This window comes from Budorcas taxicolor, chromosome 12, assembly GCF_023091745.1.
Source record: "Budorcas taxicolor isolate Tak-1 chromosome 12, Takin1.1, whole genome shotgun sequence".
Lineage (NCBI taxonomy): Eukaryota > Metazoa > Chordata > Mammalia > Artiodactyla > Bovidae > Budorcas > Budorcas taxicolor.
This window is the reverse complement of record NC_068921.1, coordinates 75,646,672-75,669,700: the sequence shown is the minus strand read 5'-3', so window position 1 is coordinate 75,669,700 and position 23,029 is coordinate 75,646,672. Positions and strand designations below refer to the sequence as shown.

Sequence of the window (23,029 nt, the reverse complement as noted above, 5' to 3'; positions counted from 1 at the left end):
GTTCTCAGAGTCTCCTTATTCCGGTCTTTCTTGCCTGTCATGAGCTGCACTGTCCCATTTTGTCCTGTCTTCTCTCTTCCCTGTTGCCCTTCAGCTTGTTAAACTGTTTAGTATGGGCTTAAAAAGCCTACCAGGACCCCCGCCTCCTGGATCTGATTTCACACCTGCATGCCAGGCCACTCTGTCTCAGCCGCCTGGACGCAGCGAAGTCTCCACGTGGGCACAGAGCAGAGGCTTCTCTAAGCCAGGATTTCCAGGCAGACAAATAGTTAACTCAGATACTTCTATGTGCCAGATACTGCTACTTCTCTTTAAGTAGAAATCTTTTCAATCCCTGACCGATGCCCCCACCTTGTGAAACGTAGCACACACAGCGTGGAGTGGCTTTCCCTGGGGACCTCAGCTCCACGTGGTGAGCCATCACATGGTTGCTGAAGTTGCTGGTGCCCCTGTCCATCGGGGCCCAGGTGGCCCTGGCCTTCTTGCTGTTGAGGGCCGTGACTTCCGTAGGCTCATGGCCTTGGAAGCCACTGGCCAGTAATTGAGGGTAGGTTTTCAGCAGAGCTGCCCAGCCTTTGGAGTGTCTGTTGCCCGAGTGCCTTGCCCCGCGGCATGGGTTTGCCCCTGAGGCTACTCTAATCTCTGTTGGCCCTTTTCCTGGAGTCATATCATTTTTAAGACTCTACAGGAATTTATGTATTCAGTTCATTCTATTTTAAGCGGAGGCCCATTTATCATTGGCGTCCTTGGTGGCTCAGATGGTAAAGAATCTGCTGGCAACGCAGGAGACCCAGGTTCGATTCCTGGGTGGGGAAGATCCCCTGGTGGAGGGCACGGCAACCCACTCCAGTATTCTTGCCTGGAGAATCCCATGGACAGAGGAGCCTGGTGGGCTACAGTCCCTGGGGTCAAAAAGAGTCAGACAAGGCTGAGTGAGGTTCACTTTGACTTTTTTTCACTTTCGTTTATCCAGGTTCACAGGTCTAGATTTTTAGGCAGGGCTGGGACTAGAATCCAAGTTTCTTAACTTCTCTGATAACACCCCTGGTGTTTCTCTTTTCTTCCTTACTGATAAGTTAGCTGGTCAACTCCGGCCCCCTGTGACTCAGGATTATCTCTTTTATTCCTCACCGCCCACCTCACACTTCCTCAAGAACTATCCAGCCTTCCTGAGACTCCCCACTCCCCACCTTTCCGCCTGGGCGGGGGGCCTCTCCTCGTGTTTACCAAGGGCAACGCTCTGCGCCATGGAGATCCCAGGACATCAGCAAGCTTGGCTGTCTCTTCCCTGGAGCTGTCTAGATCAGAATGATATTCTGTGGTCAGCAGATGCTGCGGCATTCTTTTTTAGGCAGATTAGAAGATGTTGTCACAGACATACAGGAAATGCACGCTTGGTTGGGCAGCTTGAGGAAACATGTCTGACCTCTCGAAAACCTTTATCCACCTTATGTTAGACTGTGTTGTTGTGGAGTCACTAAGTCATGTCCGGCTCTTTCTGCAACCCCACGGACCACAGCCTTCCTGGCTTATGGCAAAAAGCCGATTCTTTGGTTCGCTTGGATCAGACCCAACAGCCCTTAGCTGGAACTCAGTGTGAAGAAGTTTGTGACATGCGCCTCCCAGGCTTATTGACACAGGAGGTGTGGGAAGCGCAGATAAGGCTCAGGGCGTGAGTGCGGAGCTTTGTCAGGGGCTGCTGGGCTGGCTGGGTCTACCAGCGCTTGTTTGTCCTCGGCAGCGCCTGACAAAGGGCCTCTGCCCAGGGGCCGCCTCCCGCCCGAGGCCCGTCTGGCAGGGCGGTTATGCTCTTGAACGGGCACCTCTGCTCACCTGAGACACACACTCGGCTTCTTGCCGGTGCCCGTCTCCTCCCCGCATCCTTTACAGTCCCCCCGCTGGTCTCTGTGTTACAGGTAAAGAGCGTGTCCCCCGGGGTCCCTGGGGAAGCCGGGTGCTCCTGGCAGTTTCATTTCAGGGCCCACGTCCTGATGGTTCTCAAAAGGGGGCGTGGGTGGGGTGAGGATGTGCTGTGCCTGCTTCCCCAGCGTCTTCATCTCCCTGGGCTTAAAGGGGCACCGGCCTCAGTGTTGTGTGTGTGTGTCTGTGTGTCTGGAACCGGCTTGGCACAGTCACCTCTGGAACCAGTACGTTTGGTCCTTTGTCTTTCGCCCCAGCTGAGAAAGCTGATCTCAGGTCTTGATCTGAGCCCGGCATTTCTAAGCCATGTTAGTTCAGGGGCCTTAAGAACTTTCTTCGTCATTATCGTTCTCTTTCAGGTGACTTAGTGAAGCTTAGTATAAGATGCCCATGGGCGCACCCGTGGAGCCGGGGCTTGGGCTGAAGACCCTTCCATCTTTTCCCTGTTTCTCTAAGGGGAAGGATGTCCGTGGGTGGGCTGGACTGGGGCGGGGACCTTGCCCCCTTCTGTGCTCATTCCCTTCTGCCCTTGCTGTAGCTGAGCCCAGCGCCATGCCAGGTGATTGACGCTTCAGTGAGCCAGTGTGGCGCTGGGCTTCAGGGGCTCTGATTGTGAGCTGGTTCACGGGGCCGAGAGGGTGTCAGGCTGCACAGCTGTGGGCTTCTCAGCCCTTCAGAGACAAGCTGGGAGGAGAGGAGAGACATTTGTGCTGGAATGTCGATCGACTTCCCTGCTAGCAACCCCTATGGAAGCTGAGCAGCCAGCACTGGTGTTCTCCTTGTAAACAACTTTCCCCTTTTTTGGTCTCAAAAGCAGCACTTAGTCTTTAATCTGGAAAATACTGGAAAAAATGAGTGAAGGGAAAAACATCTGTAGGCCTAGTACCCAAGCACAAGCTAAGTTATTTTGGTGTCCAGTCTCGTCCGAAATAACTGTTTGCAGTCACCATGGTGAAGGATGAAAACAGGTGATGTGTTGATGGAAAAATAAAGATGAGTGGAGACACGGTAGGACCGGCCCATCTGTTGGAATGTGTACAGCCAGCTGGTCCACTGGGTACGTGACCAACCCTCCCGTCCCGATGGCAGCCCATGGCCTCCCCGGCTCAATCCTCAGGGCCAGGAGTTTCCACCTCCTGGCTGGGAGGGATGCACTTTGCACGCAGGGGAAGGATGTGAGCGGAGAAAGAATCCAGCTTTGTCCAAGCGCGAGGTAATGGTGGGGCCATGTATTGCTACGGAGTCGGTCTCAGATGGTTTCTGTACCTCTCGTGTGACTTAATGTGTTTCTGAATATTGCATCTTATTAAATAGTTTCTATTAAATCCATTTTGGGCTGTGTTTTAACTAGTTATAACTGTTATTTGGGATTCTCCATTTTTTTTTTTCTCCTGTCTTCCTTTTTTTTTTGGCTGCCCCGCACACTGTGTGGTATCTTAGTTCCCTGACCAGGGATCGAACCCATACTCCCTGCAAGGGACCCATGGATTCTTAGCCACTGGAAGTCCCCCTCTGTGGTTCTTCATAGAATATTTTCTATACATAAATTTTTTTTTTTAATACATAAATTTTAAAATGCCACTAAAGTTGTATTTTGTCTGCAGAGGTGTAGCCAGGTGACTTTTGCTTAACTAAGTGTTACTGCAAGGATTTTGAGAGCTGCTGTTAGTGCCCCACTTGGGTCCCCTCACCCCCACTGCTCATCAATAATGGATAATTCTGCGTTGTCGCTTTTAGGAGAATGCGCCCCAGGACTAACCACATACGGAAAGAAAATCTGTTCACAAGTAAATATCTGCAGTTCAGTTGTGATTTTTTTTTACTTACTCTCATTTTTGAAAACCGCTGTTTGTTTCCCTTAACAGCTAATTTCCCAAACGACGGTAAAACAGGTTTCCTCTTAAACCTCAGTTTTAGTTGCTTGGAGAATGATTGCCCTCTCCCATATAATTCTTATTTTAAAATTCAGACCCATTTTAAAATCTGATGTTGTAAGTCCTAGATACCGTAATAGCCAGACTCAGTTGATTCTCTGTCAGCATCAGTGGTGAATATTTGATACTTCAGTGAAGTTAATGTGTCATAGCAATATAGTCAATCTTCTAAGGTTTTAGCATAAGTAATGCTGTTTTTGAATATTTTAGGCATCCCTTACCATTTTCTAAATATGAAATTTATTTAGGATCGATTCCTAGACGTGAAATTAGTTGGCTTTAACAAGTGTGGGTATTTCTGTGACTTTGACTGCATAATGCCGGATTGCTTGCCATTTATTCAAGTGCCAGTCAGGGTTTCCAAGTTAGTCAGCAGGATGTTAGATATATGCAGGCGGAGCCTGCAGTCAGGAAGACCACTCCGGAGCCCCTCACGGAAGCCCTAGGGACAGAAGACATTTCTGAACTAAGCCGGAGGCAGGAGGGGTAGGTGGGGACTCAGGGCGCCAAGAGGTCAAGAGCCACACACCTGTCAGTTGGTTGATAAAGGAGGAACCAAAGAGAAGTTCCAAGGGTTGGGCCCAGGCTCCTGGCCTGGCCGCCTGGGAACAGGGGTCTCATTTCATCCTGTTGTGGCTTAAGGGCTGGCTTCTAAGCATCTCTGGACGTGGTGGCTGCAAACGTGCTGTGGTCCCCAGACATGCCGTCTCCACTGACCTCAGGTTGCCTGTCCTGTTGACTCAGGGACTTAAACGAACGTGGAACGTCTCCCACCTCTGGCAGCAAAGGGAAGAGGTGTAATCATCAGAGCCAGCTTCCACGTCGAGGCAGAAGATATTATTATTACATGTCCTCCTGTGTGTTGCCTTTTTTGAAGTTACACCAAAGGCTTTATCTTTAACAAATTTTTTTCAGTTAAGAATGAGTATCTTATTCAAGACCTCAGAAGCACATGAGTTTTTGTTTTTGTTTTTTTACCTTCTAGGAAGTACGTTTCTTTGAACCGCCTCCCCTCCGAACGTGTAACTAGCTGTGTTTCGCTGTTGCAGGCGGACATCTGGTCCCTGGGCATCACGGCCATCGAGCTTGCCAAGGGGGAGCCGCCGCATTCCGAGCTGCATCCCATGAAGGTCCTATTCCTTATCCCAAAGAACAACCCCCCGACGCTGGAAGGGAACTACAGCAAACCCCTCAAGGAGTTCGTGGAGGCCTGTTTGAACAAGGAGCCGAGCTTTGTGAGTGTCTTGACCTGGGAACGGGCATCTCCCCCCACGGGGGCCTGATGGGTCTGGATGCGTCTTAGTGGTCTGTTTTCCTTCTCTGCTTTCAGCTGTCTTCATGATCTCATTTCTTTTTCTAAATGGGTATGATTGATTTTTCTGAAGTGGAAATGCTTTTTATTGTTATTTTATCTTTTTAAGGCTTCAAAGTCTACTTACCGTCTTTCAGATTTTCTGGTATCTCCTACCGCATTGAGCTTGAAGACTGTTCTCCTTAATATTCTATGTGGGATCATACATTTTTAATATTTATAGTGGAAGGTTGGGTTATTTTTAGCTGTTGGCGTAACTGCAAAGTCTGGCCGGAGAAACAGTGGCTAAGTAAGTCTTTAAAGTAAACGTTTTCGGTTTCTTCTTGGCATGTGTTAGGAAGGGAAAGAGGAATGAGATGTAAATGTAGTCCCGCCTTGCTTTCCCCTCTTCCTTCTGACTGTCTCTGCTATTGAGTTGACCCTGGCAGAGCCATGTGGCAGAGATGACTGCATGGCTTCAGCCTCATTTTCTCTCTGAATTAGGATATTTCTTGCAAAGTTGTCTGTGTATTTTGGTGTTGCATGTCACACCGTATGTCCTTGTTGGGTTTCTGAATTTTCCAGCAGGGTTAGCCACAGGTCAGGCTGAAATTTCTGAACTCATATCCCCACCCCCACCCCCCTGCTCCCTACAAAGAACTCTTATCTAAAAATACGCTTTTGTTGTTCAGCTGCTCAGTCGTGTCCAATTGTTTGTGACCCTCAAGGACTGCAGCACACTGTGCTTCCCGTCCTTCCCCATCTCCCAGAATTTGTTCAGACTTACGTCCATCGAGTCGGTGATGCCATCCACGCATCTCATCCTCTGTTGCCCCCTTCTCCTCCTGCCCTCCATCTTTCCTAGCGTCAGTGTCTTTTTCCATTGAGTCAGCTCTTCATATCCAGTGGCCAAAGTATTGGAGCTTCAGCATTAGTCCTTCCAGTGAATATTTAGAGTTGATTTCCTTTGGGATTGAGTGGTTTGATCTCCTTGCAGTCCAGTGGTTGGTTTTAATAAGACCACTATGGATTTCTAATACCATACCAGGTTTTGGTAGCGGAATTCAGTGAGGAATGCCAGCATCTTCTAAGACCCCCTTGGGGATGCAGAATACGCCACTCATCAGGTACCATGAGGGTCACTGTGCTTCATGTCCTTGCGCTCTGAACGTTGTCACCAGGAGTTTATTCCAAGCCCTAAGAAGATGCTCGCACACCTTCCCATTACAGATAATAGGTCTGGTATTGCTTGCTGGCCCAGTGCACACATCTCTGGCCCAAATATACCGAGGGGAAGATGAGAGGCTGAGGGTCTGGGCTCTTCTGAGGTGCCTGGAGTTTCACACTCGTGTGGACGGGGACTGAGAAATACCAGAAGTGACCCAGGCTTTCGCACAGGCTTGAGTCGGAGGAGCGTGCCTGGCTGTCATGCAGGAGCTGCAGTGGTTCAGTGCAAGTGGGAATGTGCTCTGACTCGTGTGGTTCGTGTGTTCCTGCTGCCCGCTCCTGTTGGGGCTGCATGGTTTCTCGGGAGGCATGTGCCCTGCAGGTGGTTTGGCCATTCTCAAAGCGAGCAGCAGAGTTCCATGCACACTCACTGGCTGGGGCTGTGCTGAGCCCGGGCCCTGGAGGAAGTCCTCACCCCCATCACAAGGAAAGAGGCAGACCCGGGAAACCAGCGTCTCTAACTCGGGAAGGCTGATGACTTAAGAGAACTTGCCCTTTCAGTATCCACGGAAAAGCTATCTCCTGGCTCCTTTCTTCCAGATGAATCCAAATGAACATTTATCTTCTTGTTTTTGAGGGATGGAGCGAAACAAAAAGAAAGTTAACGAGGTGATATACAGAACACGTTTTTTCTCTTGCCAGCATTAGCGATGGTGGTTGAATGACCTGTGAAATTCTCTGTAACATTTCTGTGTGAATGCATTTTCCTGGGGGAAAGGGCGTCTGCTTTCATTGGACGCTTAGCTCCAGAGTGTTAAGGACTCCAGTGGATACTAGGTACCTGTCCACACTGTGAGCGGGACCCTGCCCACCGATGCGGAATGACAGTCTTTGAATCAATCTTAAAGGAGAAAACTTTGAAATAGGACTCTGTCTGTATGTATTAGAATTGGTTGCTGGACACTTTGAGGCAGAAGCCTGTCCTTTGGGGCGGGAGTCGAGTGGAATGCCGAGAACCTGATCTCATGTTTTCCTCTTCGGTGTGTCGGTTGATGCATTTCCAGAGACCCACCGCTAAGGAGTTACTGAAGCACAAGTTCATAATCCGCAATGCAAAGAAAACTTCCTACTTGACCGAGCTCATCGACAGGTACAAGAGGTGGAAGGCCGAGCAGAGCCATGAAGACTCCAGCTCGGAAGACTCCGACACGTGAGTCGCTTAGCCTGAGTCGTTCGGGGTGTCTGTGACCTGGGGGAGAGGGGAGGCTTCCCCCAGCCCCAGGCTGTGTCTGAACCCCACGCTGTGCGTGACGTGGGCCTGTTTGCTCTTGTCTCCTGACTGGGCTGGGTTTGGGGTTCCTTTTTTCTTTAAGGAAGAACATCCAGGCTGACGGTGCTTCTGGTGTTGGTATGGGTCTGTGTTTGGGAGTCCTTGAGTCTCTCTTTGTTGCCAGTCGAGTTTCTCTGAGTAAATCTGTAACAGTTGTTCACTTGCGTCTGACTCTTTGGAGTCCCGTGAACTGCAGCACTCCAGGCTTCCCCATCCTTCACCATCTCTGGGCGTTGGCTCAGATTCATGTCCCAGATCTGTAAAGAGCTGGACCTGGTTTCTCTTTTTCGAAATACTGGTCAGGTGAAATGACTTTAAACACATCTTTCAGTTCAGTCGCTCAGTCATGTCCGACTCTTTGAGACCCCCTGGCCTGCAGCATGCCAGGCTTCTTAAACAAACACGCATTTTTAAGAAGAGACAAGTGAGGGTATTGGTGATTCTCTGTTGTGTGCCGGTATGTGCCTGGTGTTGTAAAAGCTCCGCCCCAGGCATTTCCTGTAACTTGGTATCAGGTTGAACATCTAGGCGATCTGTTAGCTGAAGAGGTGAACTGGGTCTGGGAGCCCTTTGGGTGCCTAGAGGTGGGGAGAGCTGGATGGACCGGCTGCACTGACTTGAGCGGAGACTGGAGCCGGGAGGGGAGGAACAGGGGTGTGGAGGTGCTCCCAGGGGTGGTGGCTGCTTGCCTGCGCCCCTTCACACCGCAGCCAGAAGTGCAAGCTGACCCCCGGCCCAGGCCCACATGCAGGGCCACTGGGGGAGACCCAGAGTGTGTTTCAGGGTCCCCAGGTGATTCCACTGCAAGGTCGGGGTGAGACCCACAGACTAGGACATGGTTGAGGTCACGGCGTTGAGCGACACTGGTGGTCGGGACAAGGATGAAGAGACGGGCGGTGCTGGGCCGGGGGGTGGTCCTGGACGTTTACAGTTGGGTCTGGGTAATGGGGGGCGTCCAACTTGAGCAGTGTCAGGAGTCCAGTGAGGGGATGGCCCTGGAGACCAGGCTGGTCTGGGGAGGCCAGGGGTCAGGGAGCCGGCTTTGATGAGGGCACGTGTGGGTCTCCAGGAGGATGTGTCCTGTCTGGAGCAGTGATGAGATTTGGCCTTGAGGCGAGAGGTATAGGCAGACCATGCAGGCTTAAAGCGCCACTCTGTGGATGGTCATTGGAGCCCTGAGGACACGCCTGCGGGGAAGGGCCGGGACCAAGCCCTGCGGAACAGCCGCACGAGGGAAGAGCTTGCGGGACCGCTCTGGTGGGAGGAGGTCTGGGTGCTGGGAGCCGGGGGCCTCTTGGGGAGGTCTGAGGGGGAGCATATGCTGCTGAGCCCCCAACGGCATGAGGACAGAGGGGGGCCTTGGTCACGGTGCATGAAGGTACAGGGTGGGTTTTGGGGGTGAGCGGAGGGTAAGGGATGGAGGCAGGAGTGGAGGCGGCTTGTCCAAGCTTGTGACTGAGGGCTGGGAGGGAGCTGAGTGGGCAGGGCTGCGTGTTCCTGTCGGGGTGGATGGAGCTGGTGGTGCAGCTGCTCCATGGGAAGTGATTGAAGCCACATCCCCACAGGGTCTCCCGCCTCTGGGAGGGTGAGGGCAGGGTGGGCTTCCTCAGCCCTGGAGGGACTGGATCAGACATGGAGCACGGGGGGCCCTGTCCCCACCCCCCAACCCCTCCATGGAGCTGGCGCCCACTCACGGGTGTACCTGGGTTTCTGTGTTAAGGGAGACAGACACAGACGGCCAGGCTTCTGGAGGCAGCGACTCGGGGGACTGGATCTTCACGATCCGGGAGAAGGATCCAAAGAGTCTGGAGAACGGAGCTCTCCAGCCATCGGATCTGGAAAGAAACAAGGTGCGTCTGTGCGTGCGGAGAGACTAGCCTTTGCCATCAGGACTGGCGGCGTTTTGGAGCCGCTTTGGCGTGAAGCCTGCTGTTCTCATGGGCTGCCTGTGTTGGAATTTTGCTGTCAGGAAGCCGGCAGATTAAAGGATTCTGTTCTGTCTGACTACCCGGCGAGGCTGGGCCGCGAGTCTGGGTGCCGGCCTGGTTCACAGTGCTCCCGCTGCTCTCTCTGGCCGCACTGTGAGCTCAGCGTTTCTGACACTGGCTTGTAGTGGGTGGGGAAGGGTGGCTGGGAAATGCTCAAGCTTACGAGCTTTTGACAACACTCTGCCTCTGGCGCACGATGGCGTTCCTCATCAAGGCACCGCGATTTGAGGATTGAGTTTTAAGGAATCTTAAACACATCGCTTTTGGTACTTCCCTGGTGGCTTAGGTGGTAAAGAATCCGCCTGCCATGTGGGAGATCCAGGTTCGTTCCCCGGGTCGGGAAGATCCCCTGGAGGAGGGCACGGCAACCCACTCCTGTATTCTTGCCTGGAGAGTCCCGTGGACAGAGGAGCCTTCGGGCTACAGTCGTCCACAGGCCACTGTCGCAAAGAGTCGGACACGACCGAGTGACTGACAAATGTAATTTTCAGTGACTTGGTTTTGTGCCTGTTGGCATTTATGAAAAACTGTATATTTTGAGGGATTGTTTTGAAGCACAGAGGCATAGTTTCTCCCCGGCAGAGCGGACCAGTGGCTGTCCCCTGGCGACCCTAGAGTCCCGCTCTGAGAAGCAGGCATCATTACGTGTTCAGGTGGAGGCTGCAGAAGAGGAAAAAGGCAGCGCTGTCCTGTGGCAGCCCCTTGTGGCAGCCAGCCCTGGCGTGAGCGCTGTCTTTAGGCCCTCTCCACGTGTGGCCCAGTGGTGCAGTTTCAGTCCTGCCCGCGTCCACACAGGACGCCGCTCCCTGGCACGCTGTGCCTTTCTACAGGGGACGGTATCTGTGGTCCCCCGTAGTCGAGCGAAACACAGTGAGGCAGCCCTAGGCAGCTGCCACTGCGGATGTGTCTCAGAGTCCAGTGAACCCCGACAAGTATCGATGTTAAAACATTTCTCATTATGTTTTCTTTCCTCCCAAGATGAAAGACATCCCAAAGAGGCCTTTCTCTCAGTGTTTATCTACAATTATTTCTCCGCTCTTTGCAGAGGTAAGATGCCCAGTGGATGGTTGGGGGCCAGGAGAGAGGGGAAGAAGGGGGCGCAGGCGCTCATGTCTCTGGCAGGGCTGCCTGTGCAATCGGGGAGGTTGGAGCTGCCAGCGCGGTGGGCTGTGCTCCCGGAGGCCGGCTGGGCCAGGCCCTGCCTTCCAGGAGGGCCTCCTGCTTTCCCAGGGTCGTCTTCTGTCCAGCCCGTTGTGCTGGGAGCTGTCGCCGTGGGGCTGCCAGCAGCGTTCACAGGGACTTAGCAGCCTGGCCCCAGTCCACACGTGGACCAGGACCACTTGAACTTCAGCTGTGCTGCTTTCCATAGAACCTGGTTGGGTGCAGCCTGGCGCCTCTGCTTCTGCCAGACTTGGGTTCAGTTCAGTTCAGTCGCTCAGTCATGTCTGACTCTCGATGACCTCATGAACTGTGCAGCACGCTAGGCCTCCCTGTTCATCACCAACTCCCAGAGTCCACCCAAACCCATGTCCATTGAGTCGGTGATGCCATCCAACCGTCTCATCCTCTGTCGTCCCCTTCTCCTCCTGCCCTCTATCTTTCCCAGCATCAGTCTTTTCCAGTGAGTCAGCTCTTTGCATCAGGTAGCCAAAGTATTGGAGTTTCAGCTTCAACATCAGTCCTTCTAATGATGGCAATGTGAAAAGTAGATGTTTACTTTAAGGGGATATCAGATTGCCTGGGGTTCTTAGGTTTCCTGGGGAGCCCCCACAATAGGGGCCTCACCCCGCAGGGCCCCTGATTGCAGCCACTGCATCCTGGTGCCCTCTCGGGGGACCCCGCTCCCTGTAGATGGGTGCGTGCATACAGCATTCAGAGGTGTTTCGAGAGTGGGTCTTAGGGTGAATGTTGTTCTTCATCGGGTTCGTACCGACTAGGAGATGAGTTGGAAATAGTCTCCTCTGACATTACCCTGTGGGTTCTCCTGGCTCACGCCGCCTTTAAGGTAATTCCAAGTGAGCCACCCAGCCCCTTCTGTTCAGGTCGGGATCGGAGCTCTCCAGGGAGACTCTAGCAGGGGCTCCTTGGTCCTGGCTGGGGTATCCTGGGTGGGAGGGACCCACAGGCTCATCCCTGGGCTCTGCTTGGCCTTGAATCCCCCTTGGGGAGTTCCTGGCTGGCAGAGGTGCTGAGGGGACACCGGCTCCCCAGGATTTAGGGCTGCCACCCAGTTCCATGGGCTTCCTGGTGGCTCAGCTGGTAAAGAATCTGCCTGCAGTGCGGGAGATCTGGGTGTGATCTCTGGGTCGGGAGGGTCCCCTGGAGAAGGGAAATCCTACCCACTCCAGTATTCTGGCCCGGAGAATCCCATGGACTCTGTTTTCCATGGGGTCACGAAGAGTCAGATATGACTGAGCGGCTTCCACTCACTTTTCACTGGTTCCATGAAGTCGAGTGTTCTGGCAGCACCCCAAGGCCTTAGCCATCTGCCTGGTAACCCCGGGAGCTCCGAGTTTTCAGCCTGTGCTGCAGCTGTGGCTGCAGACCAGAGCCGAGCAGGCATGGGATGGCTTTGCTGGTGGTTGAAATGGAAGAAGGGAGCAGAGGGAGTGGATGAAGAGGTGCACAGAAGCCCCCCTCCCCTGGGGAAGGCAGAGACTGGGGCCTGCCCAGAGCTCTCGGCCTCCCGGAAGGGAGGGGTCCGGGCTGAGGCTGCTGGGGCCCCATGGCCGGAGCAGGCATGGGCCACACATCATATCACAGATGCCTGTGGTTTCTTATCCTCGGGGGAGTCACGCTGGCCCCGCGTCTTGTGTTCGCAGCTGAAGGAGAAGAGCCAGGCGTGCGGCGGAAACCTGGGCTCCATCGAGGAGCTGCGCGGGGCCATCTACCTGGCGGAGGAGGCCTGCCCCGGCATCTCGGACACCATGGTGGCCCAGCTGGTGCAGCGGCTGCAGAGGTGAGCGGCGTCTGTGCCCAGTGCCCTCGGGCTGGGGCTGGCTGCAGAACCGGGAAAGGGAGGGGGTTCTGCCCTCGAGAAATCAGTTACGGGTGAACTGTGTGACTCTGGGCTCTCCTGGCAGGGCCCAGAGAGCTCTGTGGTTGTAGCACTTGTCTCATAAACACTGGATGACGTCAGGGGGCGGGTGCTCTGAGCTTTCCAGATGCAGCCTCTTGCCCAGCTGGAGGGGTGTGGTCCTGAGCCCCGTGTCTGTAACTCCTTGTTTGGGTTTGTGCTTTAAAGTCAGGAGTCCAGAAACCCCAGAGGTTGGGGCTCAGCAAGAGTGGACACAGCTGTGTTCTTTCTGGGCGGGTGGCTGTACGAGTTCTCGGTTCTGTCTCGCACCCAGAAGCCCTGTGGTGCCCCCTCTGTGGCAGCCTGCTGTGGGGTAGAGTGGAGGGCATCCTGGCCTTGCCAGTGGCCCTGGTGGCATGCCTTCCTGAGTGAGGAGGAGGTGGGACTGCCCATCTGGCCCCCGCCCGCTCCCCTGATCTTGTTTGTTGGGGAGCCTCTTCTGTGGAAGAGGTCACAGAAGCGTAGTCCCCCGGGGCTGCTGCGGAGAGCGGAGGTGGACAGTCCCGCAGCTCTGTGAGCTGAGCTCTTCTCCACACCCAAACCCTTTTCTTTTCCCTGCAAAACACCGGGCAGGTCATTGCTCTGAGGTTCACCTTCCAGGTGAAGTGTCCGGGCTGCCGAGCTCTTCCTAGAGGTTGGCCAGGCCTCCATGGGAATCGGGAGCATTTCAGATCTGTCCTGAGATGTCAGCTGGATGGCACGTGATGTTTGGGGCATGGAGGGTTACTGCTGCCACATGGAAGTGGTCATGAAGGGTCTGCCCGAGTTCCCCCAAAGGGGGCATCAGAGAAAACCTCAGTGCTGACCCTTCAGGTTGGTTCTCCAGAACTCGCTCCCTTGTGAGAACATTCTAACTTCCTAACCTGTTCTCATGTTCAGGCTGGAGGGAAGACTGTTTACTTGGCCACCATCAATTTTGAGGCAGTTGAGGGAATCCAGTATGGTGTTTGGGTAACTCCCCCCCCCCCTTTTGATACTAACAGATTACAGAAATAGAGGAAAATAGAATTAAAAAGTCTCCCATATGCTTACCCAGACACCGTTGTATTTCCCCAAGTTTGTGTCTCCATTCAGTGTGTGTGTGTGTGCAGTTACATTTCTAACATAGCTTTGGTAAAATTATTGGACATTTTATCCTGTGGTAATGTCACGTAGACTTTGCCCTATTTATTTAATAATGGTCCATCTTTCTGATTTCTCTGGTCCTGCTTCATACCTGCTCTTATTTCTCATTTGAAAGATTCTTCGAGTCCAACAGATAGAACCAAACCAGAAACCGGTGTGGTCTTTCGTTTCCTGCGTCTGTGGTGCCCCTCTGAGAACGGAGGTTTTCCACGTTGTCCTGGACCGCCTGAGGTTGTCGCTAGCGTCGCCTGTGCGTGACTCAGTTTCCCCGCAGCTCCAGGCCCAGAGGGGGTGGCCTCTGTGGCTTTAGTTGATCCCTGTGTCTGTTCCCTTCCTGTAGTTGCTGACACAGGTGATCTGTCCTAGTTCTGTTCAATAGAAAGATGGTGTGAGGCACGTGTGTGGCTTTAAATTTTTTAGTAGCCACATTATTAAAAAAAAATAATCTTTAAGAAAGTGAAATTGGTTTTAATAGTATAGTTCTTAACGCACTGCGTCTGAATCTTGTTTCATCATGCAGTCAGCATAGAGGCCTTTCCCCTTGTTGTCGGGCTGAGTCGCAGTAGCAGGTGTGTGTTTCACACTTTACGGCACGTGTCGCTGGGAGCTCCCTGCATCTCAATGCCGGCGTCAGCGTCGAATATGAACCATACGCAACACAGGATAACACGGGTTTAAGTGCCTGCCATCTGCATTACGGTTGGCATTTTATTCCCCATCCTCCCCAGTTCTCTCTTCTCCTCCTCCTCCTAATATTTCCTTATTTATTTGGCTATGCTGGGTCTTTGTTCTGGCCGCAGGATCTTTAGCTGTGGTCTGTGAACTTCTGGTTGCAGCGTGTGGGATCTGGTTCCCTATCCAGGGATGGAGCCTCGGCCCCCCTGTGTTGGAAGCATGGAGTCTTAACCACTGGACCAGCAGGGAAGTCCCCTTCTTTCCTCCTTTGATGTGGGGCTCTTCCCCAGCGCTTGGATGCCCTTGCTCCTGGTGGTCCCTGTCTGGTTCTCTGAGCTCTCTCTCTGTTGTCCCCCATCCAGAGGCCTGGCTGTCCACAGCGGCCTGGTCGTGGCTGATGCCTCAGACCCAGTTGCACTCCCTTTGTTTCATTCTAGTTGGGTCACTGAGGAAATAGGAAGGGCCGGCTTTTGTCTGAAGCATTTTGAAAGGCTTCTGTATGTTTTACTTTGAGTTAGTGTGTGGATCCTTTTGTGTAGCGTCAATCCTCCCATGACTTCAGTTGCTCAGTCGTGTCCGACTCTTTGCGACCCCATGGACTGCAGCACGCCAGGCCTCCCTGTCCATCACCAGCTCCCAGAGTTTACTCAAACTCAGGTCCATCGGTGATGCCATCGAATCATCTCGTCCTCTGTCATCCCCTTCTCCTGCCTTCAGTCTTTCCCAGCTTCAGGGTCTTTTCAAATGAGTCAGCTCTTCACAACAGGTGGCCAAAGTGTTGGAGTTTCAGCTTCAACATTGGTCCTTCCAATGAACATTCAGGACTGATTTTCTTTAGGATGGACTGATTGGATCTCCTTGCAGTCCAAGGGACTCTCAAGAGTCTTCTCCAGCACCACAGTTCAAAAGCATCAATTCTTTGGCACTCAGCTTTCTTCACAGTCCAACTCTCATATCTATACATGACTACTGGAAAAACCATAGCCTTGACTAGACGGACCTTTGTTGGCAAAGTAATGTCTCTGCTTTTTAATATGCTGTCTAGATTGGTCCTAACTTTCCTTCCAAGGAGTAAGCGTCTTAATTTCATGGCTGCAGTCAGCATCTGCAGTGATTTTCTAATCATTTGTTCCCTGGGTGAATGTCATACGTCCTAAATGCTCTTAAAAGAGGACCTGTAATTTGGAATGTTTGCGGCAAGTCCCATCTCGGCCATCTCCTTTGGTTGGGTCAGCCTCAGTTTTGAGGCAGCTAAGGGAATCTTGGTCATCAAAGGGACCTTGCCCCCCATCTTTGTGTCCCACAGTTAGACCATGTGCAGAATTCCTGGGGGAGAGGAGCTGTCCCACCATTGAGTCTAGCCACCACCACAATTTTTGGGGTGTTGAATCGCTTTCCATTGTTGCATACGAGCCGTGAACCTACTCAAATTTTTGGATCATCATATTTGGTCTTTATGTAGAATAAATCGTGTAAAACCAGACATGTATAATTTTGTGTATATTTCTTAATCTGTAGTTTTCATGTTGCTTAAATATTACTATGATTTGTAATCTGTTTCATTCAGCTCACTTTTACTTCACCATTTCTCTATTGTTGGACATTAAAATTGTTTCCTAATTATTTTAATTACTGAAAATCTAAGAGATAGTTTTAGGAAGCAGATTACTTGAACAAGCCATCAATATTTTTGTGGCCAAAAAGGGTTTCTTAGACTGATCAAATTGGAATGCATGTGCGCCCTTGGGATCTTACTGTGTCATTGGGTATTATCAATATTTCAATTTTTAAAAATTGATTGTAAGTAAAGGTATATCATTTACCTGTTTATTTGTATCTTTTTTTTTCTCTCTCCTGGAACACTGAACTAAATTATCTATGAAGCTTTTAGTGTTGGAATTGTGATTTTTGTAGTTTTCATGAATTCTTCATGTCATACTATAATTAGCTCACTGATAGTTTGTACCATTAATTAATTTGTTACAACTTGGAGTTGTCTATGAAAACTAGGACTTTGATCATTGCTTGAAGTTTTGCAAATTAATTTTTTTTTAATGTAGAGAAAATGACATTGACTTACTTCTGTTTCTTGTTTTGTTTCTTCCCAGATATTCTCTAAGTGGTGGAGGAACTTCATCCCATTGAAATCCTTTTGGCATTTGGGGTTTTGTTTTTCCTTTTATTTTTTTCCTTCTTCACCCTCTTCCTTTTCAAAACTCAACGAGAGCCTTTGCTGACTCCGCTGAAGAGGCGCACCATCAGGGGCCCGTTCCCGCCACAGGGTCACCTGTCCAGGGCCCCACAGCCCGTCTCTGCTGGCCTGGGGCCTGATGGACTCCCGGATGGGGTGGGGGAAGGCCAGCTCCTCCAAGCGATTATTTTATTATTCTCGTTTTTAATTTTAACCATAGTGCACATATCAAGGAGAGTGTCTTTGAAAACAAAAATAAACCCTGAAATGTATATCTGGGATTATGATAAGGCGACTGAAGAAATGAAACCTCAGGTATCCTGCTTTACGTTGATAAGCACCCCCCGCCCCCCCCCCTCACCCCCCCACCCCAGGAGACGGAGAAATCGCTCTGGTGGATCAGTGTACAGACTTGTAAATAGTGTCATTTTTACGGAAACCCTCTCGGCGTGCATAGGAATCACTGTGTACACATCGGCCAAGTGCTTCTGTAGATACCGTCAGTGGAGTGAATATTTGACAGGCCATAACTTGTCTATTGCCCTGCCTTTATTACATGTAAATTTTGAATTATGTGACCAGTGATTTGGGTTTTATTTTGTATCTGCAGGATTTGCCATTAATAATTAAATGCCCCTCTTCGGGAACACTCCCTCTGTTTGTACCTCAGCAAATGCAGATTTTTTTTTCCCTCCTGCGTGCCCTAAGACCCCTTCGGTACACTTAGAAGTTGATTTTCCTGTTTTCATTGATGGTACTATTTCTTAAGTGTTTTAAATGGAAACATATCGCGCCTCATGAAGCTTTAAGTTATTTCAAGTTTCTCCCCGATAAAGCGTCCTTGTCTCACTTTGGCTGGAGTCGCGCCCGGCCCGTGTCCCGCCGCACCAGCCAGCCCATCCTCCCAGGAGGGCTTTCTGTTGCATCTTGTAGTGAAACCTGCATATCATCTTTTGAAACCTCAACATGTCTGAATGCTTTCACGAATAAATTTTATAACAGGATTTTTGCACACTCTCCTTGGAACGTGACTCTTTAAGAGGGGGCAGTGTAGCTGCCATGTGTGTGTGGGTGTGTGTGTGTGTGTGCGCGTGCGTGCACCGATGAGGCTCCAGGAAGACGTGCCCACATTCAAGCTACGGAAATGTCCAAGTCAGCTCTCTATGAGACTTTAAAAAATGGCCCTCTGAAGAGATGGGTGACTACTGCTGGTTGGTAAAACTGTTCCGTCTTCCGAGTCGTTTGCTTTTTTCCTTAAAGGAGCGGGTGTCTATCAGTCAGCCAGCCAGGGGTCAGCCAGGTGTCTGTACTTTTCTCAGCCCGTGGCAGGGGTCTCTGGGATGGGAAGTTGAGTTCTGGCCACGATCCTTGACCAATCTGAGTTATATGTGACTTTCTTGTTTGTTGAGATGAGTCGTAGTCGACTCTTGCTGGAGTCGACTTGAGTTGGAATCCAAGGCTTTTTGGAAGGAGGGAGGTTACTGGGTAAACTTGAGGACAGGTCAGTTATCTGCAGGCCCAGTGTCCTGGAAGTCACCGGGAGAGACTTCTGAGGCGTGCTTCTTGTTTGTTCGGTAATAGAACGGAGCTAGTTTTTAAAACTCGAAAATTGTCATGACTTTTTAATTAAAAGTAGATTTGGGTTGTTGTTGATTTCTGTAAGGGATACATTTTGGTTAGGAGACATAGAACCAAATTGCGACTTCTCCTCACGCAAATATGTTAAACAGGAAGAATTGAGAGGATTTTGTTTAGTGTTTTGGAGAGTGGTATGAGGGGGCTGGCTGTTTCCCTACATGAGGCATAAGCCACAGGTGAGTTTCGTTCGCGGGTGGAGAAAAGTATCAGAGGACGGAGCCGTGTTCCCTCGGGGATGTGCCGCTCAGCTGGTCTCGAGAGCCTCGTCACAGCAGCTTTCTGACCTCAAGTTCTTCAGACCTGCACGTGGACAGTGGTTTCAAGACCAGACGCTGGTGTGAGATGGTGACGCTGATGGGTGGACAGGACTCTGGGCTCGGCGAGGTGGTGTGACCGATTAGCAGTCACTGGTGCGCAGCAATGCACATCTCCCAGGGCAAGCGGCCGACTGCTTTGTGATTTGGTTGGAAATATCTTGTTGATGGCCGCCTCGAGGGGGGGGGAAGGTGTGCTTTGACCGGCTTTGGAAAGTGGGTCCCCTTCCCCTGTGCATTCTCCGGCTTGCTTCCGGTAGACAGAGCATCTTGCCGAGGTCAGGGGGCTACCGTTGGCCCATGTCAGGTCCTTTGTTAAAAGACAGACCAGGCACCAGAGTTCCAGCAGGACCCCCTCGGGCCTGTAAATGGCAGGTGGTGTTCAGCCAGAGCTGTGAGCTCAGCACTCGAGGTGCATCGAGCGCCATGCTGGAGCCTCTGGCTGGTGAACCCCGGCAGCCAGCAGCCTGTCTGCCCGCATTGCAGACGGCAGGGGCACCCACGGGGAAGCACAGCCGGCCTTTTTGGGAGTGGAGGCGGTGGGCCGGCCGTGGCTGGTGGCTTACACTTTCAAAGTCGTGTCTTCCGCACGGGCTGCACCACTGCAGTCTGGGGGCCTCGACACCATAATAACCCTGGGGTTGCCTTGCTGTAACCCAGTGCTGCCCACCTTCCCGATCTGACGGTTTTGTTCTCCGATGGGTCTTTTGAAGCATTTTGTTCGGTTCTTTATGCGGCATTTTGTACCTTTTCGGCAAAACATGCGGTCTATTTATAAGCATTTTTATATTTTTCCTTCCTTAAAAAAACATGGCTTCTGTATTTCTGCTATAAAATAATGGCAATAACTGGGGAGTGCTGCTGCAAGGCGTGTTCTTAAGCACCAGGTCTGTATCATGCAAAGGTCAATAAAGTTCACAGAAACAAATTGTTTTTGGAATTGTGTCTGTGTGTGTAGAGGAATAGACGATGTTTGCATTGTGGTTCCGCCCCATTCCCCCCATCCCTGGGTCTGCATGTATGAGGCGGTGGTGGGCCTTGGAGGTTAGCGATGAGGGTGAAGCCCTCAGGACTGAGGTCAGCGCCACAGCAATCCGTCACCCCTTCCGCCACCTGGGGAGATGGTCTCTGTGAGCCAGGAAGCGGGCCCCCACCAGACACCCAGTCCGCCAGGACCTTGATCTTGGACTTCCAGCCTCCAAACTGTTAAGACAGATTGGTTTTCCTGCTTGTTTATTAAGAAATGTGTTTTATATGCAACCCCGTCGATGGTATGTTTGTTAACAGTAGCCTGAACAGGCTGAGGTGGGGGGTGGTCTGAATCAGCCCCGTGATCTGGACTTCGGTTCTCTTTGACATCGCAGAGGGACACAGGTAGGTGTGAACGGAGGGCTGACCTAGGAGACGCCTTCCCCCCCAAGCCTCGCAGAGGTGAGTGACCAGGGAGGCTTCTGGAGATGCTCGGGAATGGGATCAAATGGGCACTGGTCCCCCCATCTCGCCCTCAGCCCTGAATCTTCCAGGTCTCTTGGAAATACTCTGCTTCCCAAGTTGGGAGAAGCAGATGAAACTTATCAGATTCCAAGTTTTTCCAAATACGCTGTCTTTGCGAGCGGTTGTCTTCACCCCTTCCTCCCCCTTTCCCGTGACCAGCCGCCTCCCCAACCCACCAGCCCGAGAGGTAGTTAAAAGACAGGAGACAAGATTGGTTGTTTTGCCTTAAAACTTGAGTGTGCTGGATTGTGGCGTGAGGTATTTTTTTAATTCCCTTTTGTTAGTATTTAAAAGGATCTGTACAGATTGTAAGGCAAGTGATTCACACATCTCGAGTTCCTCATCCATTTGTGTGTTTCCACGTACGCCGGTCACAGCCCCAAGTCAGGCTCATCCTGTCGGGGTCTTGGGGGGGTGATGGGGAACCCTCCCCCTCACCCCCCCACAGGGGCTCAGCAGTATCAAGGGAATAGTGGCCACCTGATTCCCCACGGAGATAGGCGAACGGATTTTGACTGGCGGCCCCAGCGGTCACTGGAACCCTGTTCCCTGTGTCCTCCGACTATCAAGGATGTGCAATGTCACATGTCCGTCCATAGCCCAGGCCTGGGGGTGGCGAGTATCAAAAGGAAAGAATGGTTTGTGAAGACAGGCACGAGATACATATATACTACTATTGAGTGTGCAGTTCCAAACCACAGTTGCGGGAGGACACAGGTATGATTGTGGGGAGTACGGACCACGACTCGGAGCCCCCGCACCCACGCCCCAACACAGCACAGAGGGCCCTGGCCACTGACAGACACGTTCTCATGCTTGGGAAACAGCAAAACACCACGGCTTACTACCCTCCCCTCGACACAGCACTCGGTACACTTGACAGTCCAGAGAGCTTCTCGCAACAGAAAACAACCCACCACACCTCGTAAATAGCCATCACTTCAACAATTTGGTCAACCTACGCCAAGAAGTAGGTCTGGGAACCAGCGTTTCCCTGGAGCCTGAAGCCCCCAGTGGGATACAAGGATGCTGCAAATTGCTCTTTTTATCAAAGAAGTAAAATCCTACTAATTTCCTATCATTATAAAAGTAGAAAGATTGGGGCAGGGAGGTAAACCCAAATCTGGAAATGATCTCATTTGCTTATTAAGACTGCCACGTGTATTGCAAACACTGGGAAACCCATTTTGTAAAAGGCAGCAGCCTAGAAATCAAAACCCCCCAGAGTTTTAAGAAAAAAAAAAGCACTTGCCCTGTCTTTTGGTTGAACGGATGTGTTGGTACTGCTTTAAGGTGCAGCCGTGGAGGAAAAAAATGTCATTTGGCACTATCTCCATGACAGTGTTTTAATACTGGCACGGGCTGGAGAGAGCCCACCTAGGGGACGACGGCCAAGGTGCCGCCCGCACCAGAGATGGCGCAGGTGAAACCCCGTGCAAATGCGAGATTACCGGCTGAAAAAGACAAGGTTTAAAAATGGTCCTGTGGGGACAGGTGGGAGTTGCTGCGAAACCATGTTTTCTTTTGTTTTCCAGACAGGTGTTAATTTTACTAGGCTTCATTAATACAGAAGAGAGGAAACGCCTTCCAAGAGTCACTGCAGCTGAAGCAATCCACACGTGTGTCCCCACCATCAATACACGTGAGATTCCTTGTGACTCGGGGCGTGGGCACGTGAGGCCGAGCTGGTGGCACTTCGGATCACCTCCATCCATCTAGGACAAGAAAGAGAAATAACTGTCAAGGCCCATGAAAAGGTGCTTGCTTTGTTACAGCTCCTGACCCTTGGCAGTTGTTACTCACAAAGCCACACAGTCTGCTGGATAATCTTATTTTAGCAGAAAAGATTGTAAATGAATTCCTAGCTCCCAAGTAAAACCAAGGGGGGGTGGGGTGGGGTAAGGGTTCCTCCTGAGGAACCCACTTTGAGAACCCCTTACTTGGGCACGCTCACCCTGCAGAAGTGCCCGAGGTGGGGCTACAGCGCCCACTCCTAATCCTCCTCAGGACAATGGGTGGGGCTCCATCCTGCTTCGAGGGAATACCATTTTATACATTCAAGTATTTGCAGTATAACCAGTGTGCTGCTGAGCACATCCAAAGCCTCTGGTCCGAAATGTCAGTAGTGCCTGATGGAGAAAACTCGGGGCGGTGGGCCCAGCTTCCTGCCTTTGTGGGCTTAGAGGGCTTAAGAAAAAGAAAGTGAAGTCGCTGAGTCGTGTCCAACTCTGCAACTCCATGGAGTAGCCTACCACGCTCCTCCATCCATGGAATCTTCCAGACAAGAGTACAGGAGTGGGTAGCCATTCCCTTCTCCAGGATCTTCCCCACCCAGGGATCGAACCCGGGTCTCCTGCATTGCAGGCAGATGTTTTACCATCTGAGCCACCAGGGAAGATATTCCCTAATCCCAGGCTCCTTACCACTGCCAGGCTACATTACCCTTGCCATAGCAGCAACAGTATCTCAGTTTCCCAACCCAGAGTCACATTTGAGGACTGCTAACCCCTGGGCTCTCTTTTAGGCAGTGTCGCTTAGGGACCACTGCTCTGGGATGTCTCCAGCACCTTCAACCCTGGTTTTAAACCTCTGTGCTCTCTGCAGCAAGCTAACTTTACTAGGGCTTGTGCATGGATCAGAACCGGTGCAATGATCAGAAAGCCTCGTGGGCTCAGGAGAGAAATACCCTAATAGGGGTGGTTTGGGACTGACAACTGCTTTCACAGCTTGCCCCACGTTGTAAGACCCAGAAGACTCAGAACTTGTACTTGAATGTGGGCAAATGAGCTAGCCTGGCTCCTTTTGTTCTATCATCTCTTGGCTAAAAGGAAGACCTCTGCCCCTGGGTCTCTATACTACGGAGCCAGTCTCATTGGATCAGGGAGC

General features: G+C 51.5%; 2 protein-coding genes across 4 annotated transcripts in view; one reads left to right on the top strand and one right to left on the bottom strand.

The window, feature by feature from the left end:
- Window positions 1–19,554, top strand: part of STK24 (serine/threonine kinase 24) — a 96,640-nt gene extending 77,086 nt beyond the window's left edge. Inside the window, exons 6-11 of the mRNA XM_052649894.1 lie at window positions 4,904–5,089; window positions 7,377–7,522; window positions 9,363–9,492; window positions 10,609–10,677; window positions 12,453–12,589; window positions 16,615–19,554. Coding sequence (XP_052505854.1) covers window positions 4,904–5,089; window positions 7,377–7,522; window positions 9,363–9,492; window positions 10,609–10,677; window positions 12,453–12,589; window positions 16,615–16,651 — 705 coding nt within the window. The 3' untranslated portion in view covers window positions 16,652–19,554. The remainder of the gene's footprint in view (window positions 1–4,903; window positions 5,090–7,376; window positions 7,523–9,362; window positions 9,493–10,608; window positions 10,678–12,452; window positions 12,590–16,614) is intronic.
- Window positions 19,555–20,362: 808 nt separating this feature from the next.
- Window positions 20,363–23,029, bottom strand: part of FARP1 (FERM, ARH/RhoGEF and pleckstrin domain protein 1) — a 304,622-nt gene continuing 301,955 nt past the window's right edge. For all 3 annotated transcript variants that reach the window (XM_052649975.1, XM_052649976.1, XM_052649977.1), the window contains exon 27: window positions 20,363–21,858. In XM_052649975.1, coding sequence (XP_052505935.1) covers window positions 21,777–21,858 — 82 coding nt within the window. In that variant the 3' untranslated portion in view covers window positions 20,363–21,776. The remainder of the gene's footprint in view (window positions 21,859–23,029) is intronic.